At 32.7% G+C, this 9436-nt stretch overlaps 1 protein-coding gene across 1 annotated transcript; it reads left to right on the plus strand.

The window, feature by feature from the left end:
- Positions 1 to 4428: 4428 nt before the first annotated feature.
- On the plus strand, positions 4429 to 5014 carry LOC127121107 (uncharacterized). The gene is made up of 2 exons (XM_051051704.1): positions 4429 to 4537; positions 4629 to 5014. Exons 1-2 carry the CDS (start codon positions 4444 to 4446, stop codon positions 4880 to 4882), a joined length of 348 nt encoding a protein of 115 aa, XP_050907661.1. The 5' UTR covers positions 4429 to 4443; the 3' UTR covers positions 4883 to 5014.
- Positions 5015 to 9436: the final 4422 nt, after the last annotated feature.

Genomic DNA, 9436 nt, shown 5'->3' on the forward strand with positions numbered 1-9436 from the left:
CTTGCTTGTAGAATGTCTTCATCAAAACATATTGAGAAGCATGCCTTCACACCTTTGTATCATCATAGTGCAATAAGGAAATCAAAGCTCCGTAGTTCATGGTAGAACATACAGATGTGGTGGTTGTTTTTAGGGAACCATTATAATCGTATCCTAGAAGTGTATATACATTAGCTGAATTGATCCTGGTTCGAATACTCCAGGCTTGAGTCTGACTGGTAACAAATGGATTATAAAATTTCTTTTACTAAAAGAAAGAAAATTGTTTTGAAAAAGGTTTCTGTGATAAAAGAGGAAGGAATAGTTGATTGACTAGAAAAAATAAAAGAGAGAATTGATTGAATAGGGAAATGAATGGTGCAATGAGGAAAGAGTTGGGGAAATGTGGAATGAGTTGTTTGTCAGTGGTGAAATTATTATTTGAACTAATGATTGTGTTGTTGTACTCATAAGATAGATGCATCTGAATCAAAGAATGTGGCTAATGCAAAAATGTAGGATTTTTCCTAGATCCAAGGATCAAGACCTACAAAGGGTGTTTCCAGAGCATGAAGCTCCAAAGGGAAGTGTATGAATGTTTTCCAGAGCATGAGGCTCCACAGGGGAATGAATGAGAGTTTCCAAAGCATGAGACTCCACATGGAAATGCATGAGAGTTTCTAGAGCATGAGGCTCCACAGGGAAAAATAATGAAAAGGGTTTTCCAGAGCATGGGGCTCCATAGGGCAATGCATGAGGGTTTCCAGAGCATGAGCCTCCATAGGGTAATTCATGAAATTTTCTAGAGCATGAGGCTACATGTACAGGGAAATGCATGAAGGGTATTGATTCAGAAATGGGTTTTCAAATCCCAAATGCTCAACATCATAGATGCAATCAAGCCTCTGAATTTCTGATTTTTCTATCTCAGCCATTGTTGAATGTTTTTTGTCTACCAACTTAGAAACATGTTTTTCACCACTCTCATTTGTTTTATTAGTTTCAATTGGATTGGTTTCAACAACCTTTTTTTGTTGGAAATCGGTATCTAAGGCTGATGTTATTTGATTTTCGTCCATATAGGTCATAATTCGAGCTAATATGCTTGACCGAGTCATTAGTATCATCTTAGAAGAATATGAGAACTTCTTCGAAACTAGGGAGTTATCGTTGTATGATGAAACTACACCAACTTTGATCACCTTCCATTTTTGTTGATCAATATTAGGCTTGTCTATAGGTCTGATCCAATCATAAGGAGCAACATCAACGGATGGAACATAAGTCTTCTTCTGACTTCTCCAATACCGTGAAGGTTCTTTGTGTTTTTGGTAAGGGACCCCCCTTTTGTCAAAGGAAAATTAGGGTTTCCTATCGTCCTGGATACTCCTCCTTAATTATCGAGGCTTGATATATTTAAGGCCTTTTATTGTCGCTTTTTCAAACACAACAATGCAATGAGGACACAACATTACTTCAAAACCTTTAATTTTGCATCGGTTCAAGAAGTCAATTAACTCTTTCTCAGATTTTAGGTATACCACCTTGATTTTCTCAGTGTAATATATCATACTCATTTCTTTGACCTTCGTGTAGAGACCCACAGTAATGACGACCTTCTTGATTTCCTCAGGCTTGATGAGGTGTGCCTCCTTGATTTGTGGAGGGTCTGAGTTGATTTCCATTGACGACTTTGGTTTGTCTCCAAACTTTTTGGCCTACCATCCATTAAAGCGTTTGACACCAAATCATCGAAAAGAACACATTGAAAAGTCTTATAACTAAGGAAATTGTGATATTTACAAAAACCTTTCTTCTTCCTTTGTTCCAATAGTGGCGTCTTTAGGCTTTTCGACACTATAAATGTACCATCTACAACTAGAAGATAAATTATTTTATCACATTTGGTTACATCAAAAGTATGAGTTTTTGTAATATATTTTTCATTTCTACTTGGTTCAACAAGGTTTTTTCCATTAGAAGGCCTCAAAATTTTACAAACATATGGAGGTCTTGGATGCAATTCGGAAAGGTTAATCTCATTTTCTTCGACACATTCAAAAAATGCGTCGAGTTCTTGACTACTATCATCTACCTCTATATAAGAAATCTTTTCTTTCATAGGGTGTCGATTTATTCTAGCCTTTTCAAATCTAGGATTTTCTTCCTTCAAGTGTTCGACTTGTCTAACCCTATCTGCTAACTGGGCCATATCCCTTAGGTATTGAGTATCTAACTTCCTCCAAATAGAAAAATCTAAGCCACTTGCGTCTATTTTGACTAGATAATGTTCAGGAACTTGAGTGAAGCACCTTGACTTCATCAATCTGAATTTGTTGAGATAATCATCTATTGGTTCAAACGATTTTTGGTTCACATTGGCTACCTTTCTGATGTTAATTTTTAACTGACCCATATAGACCTATACATGGAACACTCTCTAAATGATTTTAATTAGTTTGAAGTTTGGAGGGGGGGTAGTGAGCTAAGAGAAAGCATTCTTGGTCAAATAATTAGGGAATTATTTCTATTTTAGATTTTCATTATTAGCCATATCACCAACTTTTGTCTCGTTTCGGGAAATGTGCTCGATAGAAAACTCACTAGTGTCACCTGCAAATTTAGTAAACTTATAATTTTGAACCTCTGGGGAGTTCAGTTTGCAAAATGTATTCAGATAATGTAGAAACAAAATTAGCCAATGCAGACCAACATTAAGACCATTTTGAGTTAGGATTTATTCAACCATATTTGTTATGTTTTTCCCCACCGCCACCCCAAATTATTTTGTTGGACTCTCCTAACTACGTGATTTGCGTCTTTATTTCTATTTACCAACACCACATCTTCGACCACCCTGGGTCTAGGGTGTTCGACTGGTTGGGGCTCAACATGATTTTGCAGTAAGGTATTAGAAGTTGGTTGAATGGGTTACTATCAAAAGAGAATTATTAGTTAAAGGTGGCATAACCTGAAGGATGTATCCCAATCCTCTATGAGATTTACCCATTCGACTAGGGTTGTTTATAGTACACCCTGAGGCTAGGTACAAATTGAAAGAGGATGCAACAACCATTGCAGTATCTGTGTACATAAACATGTTAGTATGTAGGTCTTCCATCATTGAAGTAGGCATGACATATGGATAATCCCACCACTAGGGGAAGTGTAAAACATGGAAGAAATGGAGGCCCAAAACCCCTTATAGTGGTTGGTGTAACCACGAGATTAATAGGAAAACAAGTTTGTTGTATTCGTGGTATCATAATTTTTGGTGTCGTAGTCGAAACTAATGTCTGACTCACTTCAGGAGCACTTATTGTGATGGTTGTTGAAGTACTTGCACCTCAAACCATTGTTTCGATAGGTTGTTCTTCTACATTTGGAGCGTTGTTTTAGGGAGGATGAATTCCTTGAGGGGATGAATTTCCTGATAGTCTAGACATGCTAACAAATTTGCCACTCCTTAGACGCATGAACAATCAACGATTAATAATATTTAGACGTGAAGAACGAAACAAACATAAAATCACATACACCTTCTGAAAAAAAGTTAAACGTTATAAGAGGGTCCCACGGGATGTGCCTTTAGTGGTGGCTTTAGTAAATAATCACGAGTTTTAATTCATTTGCAGGATCAATGTCAAAAATTCTATAATACATTTTGTGTTAATTGTTTTGAGAAAATGTGATAGTGCTAAAAGGTTTTCAAAGTAAAGAATCGAGAAAGTAAGTGCATAAATGTTTAAATGAACAAAGTAAATAAAGAAAAATAGTAAACCAATTGGATAAAAATGCTTGAATTAAAATAAAAAATGTTTGAATTAAAAGTGCGACAGAGTTCATACATTTCTCACAAATTTTTTATTTCTGTGACTCGGATGTGTGAATTCTTAAGAAAACAAAATAAAAATATCAACTCTCTTTATAACATTGAAATCTGCTTATGTATTAGGTCTTTGTTCTGATGTGTTTCCACGTATCTTTGATTTTAAACTACTTCAAACTGTGTATATTGTTAAAAGCGCCTTCAATCTGAAAATTTTATTTATCAAATTTATGAAAAATCTCCTTGATTTCAAAATCAAGACTTACCTATCTGCACATAACCTTTATATACAATAAATATCTCATATTAAAAAAAACCTCATGCTAATACATAGTCTCAAGAAAATCATACCTCAATTTACAATACTACCCCAACTTAACCGTTTAATGGCTCAATATGTGTTGATGACCCTTCATCCTTACAATCAACAAGCCAAGCATTATATTTTATATTAGATTTTGGTATACAATACAAAATAACATCTTTATTGTACAATATTTTTTATCTGATCAAACTCTTCTCATTCTTCTTATTATACAATATATTTATTATATAATATATTTATCTTACCCCATGAGTATTATAAATAGCTCCTAATTGTATCCATATTTCACAAGAAACTCATCGTTGTAGCAATGATGAAAATCAAGCATGCTATCTTCTTGTGCTTATGTGCAATGCTACTAATCTCTATTGTGGCAATTGAGCCTTATGAACACGAGAATCAATGTATTATATAAAAAACAGCCATATCATGTATATGATGCACTTTTTTCTTTTTCTGGTTATAGTAATAAAGTGTTTGTTTGTTTGTTTGCAGTTGGTGAAATAGAGAAACCAATGAGAAACATTGATGGAGTTGTAATACGTTTAACCAATGGTGAAGGCCGTGGCAGAAACGAGCCACTCTTTCCCGATTGCGAGAAAGACGGCGGCAGTGAAGGTGGAAATTGTGGCGGACATGAGGTCGAGGAGGGCATCACTGAAAACGCCATTCCTATTCCTAACGGTGTAAGTCAAAGTCGTTGGTGGACACGCAAAGCACCAGTGGAGAAAATTCCTGTGGAAAACTAGAAACGCATATACATGTATCATGTATTCATGGTGCAACAATATATAATGTCATAAGAAATGTAAAATAAAGATGGGACCATGTAGTTATTAAATTAAATAACAATTATAATAATATTTATGGAGTAAACTATCAAAATTGTTTTCGTTTTTGTAAGATACTTTAAAATATGTTTTTAAGAAAATGTAGTTGTATGATGAATCAATAATTATACCATTTGTTGGCGGCATATATATGTAAAATTTATATTAATAAAATGTTACGCAACTTAATCTATATAGGGATCCTCTCCATTTTTCAAAAGAAATTGAGAATTCCATCACTAATAATTTTTTTTTATATAAAGTTAAATTATACAAAATATATATATATATATATATATATATATATATATATATATATATATATATATATATATATATATATATACATTTCAAGAATATATACATTTATATACAAATAATCTAGTAGTTGTGTTCTCCATTTCTCTTGAGAAATGGTGAGGATCTCACCTCCACCTCTAGGAAATTTGCATTTTTAGTGATTAATATATTATTATCTATTTAATCATCAGTTATTTATTAATAATTTTATATATTAAGTGTTAATTTTTAATTATTTAATATTTTATATTTTAAATAATATATTTTTAAGAGTTTAATGGTAGTGTACTGTCAATGTAAAAAAATATTACATATGCATCCAATCAAAATACTTTAAAGTGCTAAATCATATAAATAATTTAAAATTTAATAGCTGACTTTGTGGAATCCATAGTTGTTATTGGATAACAGTATAAAAATAATTTACATTGTCAGTGCATCATCATTTTTCTCCATTTTTAATTAATTCTCATTTTATATTTATGTTCTTTATTTTCAAACCTTAATCTTTCTTTGTCTTCTTCGTATTCTTCATCTTCCAAACATCTTCAAAACCAAAATTTAAAATAAAAAAAAAACTCAAATCTAAAAAGGAAAATTTATGATGATGAATGGTGGGTAAAAATTTAGATTTCTAAAAGTAAAATCCAAACCTAAAATAATCATTCATCTTCCATCATACATTGTCCTTATCTTCCATTATCTTCCATCATCAGCATTTTCATTTTTATTTAGATTAAATCTCTTCCTTTAAATCAGAAGATTTTCTTTCATAAAAAAAATCACAAAAAAGAAATTTCAAGGAAAGTTTCTAAAGAGAATCATCAGAGTCCCAAATTACTCTTTAATTTCAAAGATGAAGTTCAACAGAAAATTCAAAGAGTACAGACAAGTAAAACAATCGTCTTCTTCTTCATCCAACAATCATATTCTTCTTATTTTTCCATCTTCAAAAATCCAAATTTTTAAAAAAAATCTAAATACTTCAATTTTTGACAAAAGTTAAATAGCTACGAACATCTGGTTGTGCAAACACCCCACACCATAGGGCCTCAAAATTTTAGGGACCTCAAAATTATTTGTTATCTATACCTATATATAAAGGGATACAAGTTTTTGGAGTGTCCTATTTTTATTCCAAAATTACCCTTTATCTTTTTTATAAATAATTTGAGTGGTTGGTATCTTTCGTTGGTTACCAATTGACAAATAATTTCCATCTCCCAAAAAATATAATATATATAACTTCCATTAACTGTTGAAATATTGTATGATATTTCAACATAACAAAGATCATAATATGTTAAGAAAGGTTGCATTTGCATGCTTGAGTACAAAGTTATGTCATGTTAAAGTTGACACGAAAAATTGGTCACGTAACTTAGAAAAGTTCTAAGTCCCAAATGACTAAAAATGACTTGTAATGTCTCAATGAATTCCATGGTCTTCCAAACTATTAAAGGCTCAAATGATATTCACGGCCTTCCAAACATTCGAATTAAACTTGTAGAGAGCATCACAAATGATATTGTGAAAAAAAAAAATTAGCCTCAAATGTCAAAAATTGAAGAATTTGTAATCCTTGAAAGTTGAATAAAAGTCACTTGAAAATAGGTCAAATTTCACTATGTCCACAAATGACCTATAATGTCTCCAAACTTTTTATGATCCTCCAAGCATAATTGACTTTTGTCTTGTAAAGAGACGTTGTATAGGATAATGAGAAGAGTCAGATGCAAAAAGAAGATTTCAAAAATATTGATAATTGAAGGAGTTGTAATCCTTTTAACTTTGACATCAGATGTTGACTTTTTTGGTCAAACCACTTGGAACAAGCTTGTGCACTTGTAGTTTTCTTACATTTCAAAGTACATGGATGATCATATGAACTTACAATAAGGTGTCTTTGAATTTTCTTTGATTAGATTGCTCAATATTTGTGGTAACTTGTTGAAGAAGACATGGAAATAAACACATGAACTTTTGACTTTCTTTGAGAAGTTAGTCACAAAACTTTGGGATACTCTTGATCAAATATGAGATTGCAAGAGGCTTGAGGACCTTGGAGATCATGCCTTGAAAGATAGCCTTTTGAGAATTAGTGTTTGAGCACATTTTGCTTGAGGAATTAAAACAAACCCTAACTGAGGAAACATGTTTGATGTCCTTGTTAGGAATGCATACCTTGCACAATAAACTTAAAAGAAACAAGAAATATTTTTGCTTTTTTGATTAATGGTTAGATAAGTAATGAACATATAAACACAAGAGTAAAACACCAACAAAAAAGTTCTTGATGATCTATGCACAAGGCAGAACCCAGGGATGAGAGGAAGAAGACCAAGATGCGATCTTGTTTGTATGGAAGGATGTAGATGATATGTGGGATTTTAGGGTTAAAAATTAGGGCATGACAAATAGATAATCCTCAAATGTTTACTTTGTACATTTAACTAACCAATAATAATACATCACTAACTTTGATACTGTTAACCTTTGTTATTGTTGATCATTGTTATTATCATCTTGTGGTTTACTTTTATGTCAATTATATTGAATTGTCATTTAATTTCAAATATTCATCATCATCATTTTATATACTCATCATGCATATTTATCATTTATATTTAATTTATAGAAGTATGAGATTGTTATCATCCTTCGTATTACGACGAGAATAACCTCGAAGATTAGTCTAGTTTTACGCGCTATAAAACCTTTGTCTTAGAGATTGAAAACTCCGAACATCTATGGGGTTGCTTGGACAAAGAGGACATCCTTGCGATACAGATTCTAAACATTTAAGGGGTTGTAAGGTGTAATTCTATATTTTGTAAAACTATGTTATCATTTCTCATTAGATAAAACATTTTTTATTATGATTGAAGACTCCCATGATCTGGGGGTTTCTTGAAGAAGTAGGTCGTCTTGCGATTTAAGTCTTCCAGTATCTGGGGGATTCCAAGGTTGTATTTTCGTGATGTCTAAAAGGCAACTATTAATTCAAATTCGTTATAGGAATAGTCATGTGAATTCTCACATCTATGGGTAGAGGATTTAAAAGGGGGGAAGGGGGTTAATTGTTAGTATTATATTTATAAATCTTAAACATGCAAGCAAACAACCAATCATGCTCTACACACCCTTCATTCAGTTACTCACACAATGCTATAAATTCACAAGTACACTCAACAAAGGACATGTCCTCATACAAGGTTAATACAATCCTCATAAATATTATAATTTTGCTTGCCACTCTGCAATTGTTGTGACATTTATTTTTACCCAAAAAAGACATTAGAATATTTCTTGTATGGACAACATTATTTGTCATGTCACGAAAAACATTCACCTTTTTATTTTTGTTTTAGACATTTTGCGTATTTATGAACATTAAATTATCATATGATTAAGTTCTTTGCACAAAACATTAAGGCTCCATACACCAATGTTTAAAACATAACACTCAACTTAAATGGACTTTAAAATATTAAATATGTTTGTTGGAAATTATAAACAATAATTGTCATGGTATGTTCCAATATGACAAAAATGGGTAGTTGAGCTAATGGCAATAAATGTATTGCAAATAGTCTCACACAGAAAGTGGAGTTAACATTAAAAGTATTTATAAACACCTTGAAACATTAAACTCACCAAAAGAGCCAAAGAGGATAAGGTGCCACATGGATATATGTGGTGGTTTCAAGCATTATGCCACATGTCACATCCAAACAACCCTCGCCGGTGTAGCCACCGACAACACTAGCTCCGGCTCCGGGACCGGGTCCGAGGGCGTGGGCATAGAGGCTGTAGTGGTGCCTTGTAGGAGGAACTTGATCACTTAGGCACGACCCATCAGCGTAATCGGGCTATTCGCGACGTTAATGAGGCAGCCCTCAAGTGGCCGGCCTTCGGCTGGCATGCTGCAAATTAATTCTAAGTATTGCTCCAGGATTTTGGTTGTTGCTTAGGTTTTGAATTTTGAATTTAAAACATACAACACTTCATGAAGTAATGCATTGTATTATCATATGTGAACCATTGCAACATATGGTGAAAATGTGTTGTTTCATCAAGAGATGCAAACTTATGAAACAACACATGCATGACTTATTAATACATGATTCTGAATTCGAAACTCGTTCACTCAAAATCTGCACATGATTCCTA

The sequence above is a fragment of the Lathyrus oleraceus genome, chromosome 2, assembly GCF_024323335.1.
Source record: "Lathyrus oleraceus cultivar Zhongwan6 chromosome 2, CAAS_Psat_ZW6_1.0, whole genome shotgun sequence".
NCBI classification, from domain to species: domain Eukaryota; kingdom Viridiplantae; phylum Streptophyta; class Magnoliopsida; order Fabales; family Fabaceae; genus Lathyrus; species Lathyrus oleraceus.

Bases quoted from the DNA above. Each gene is read 5' to 3' on its own strand.
- LOC127121107 (XM_051051704.1), top strand. From the start codon at position 4,444: ATGATGAAAATCAAGCATGCTATCTTCTTGTGCTTATGTGCAATGCTA. The intron at 4,538-4,628 runs GTATTATATAAA...GTTTGTTTGCAG, and splicing joins TTATGAACACGAGAATCAAT to TTGGTGAAATAGAGAAACCA.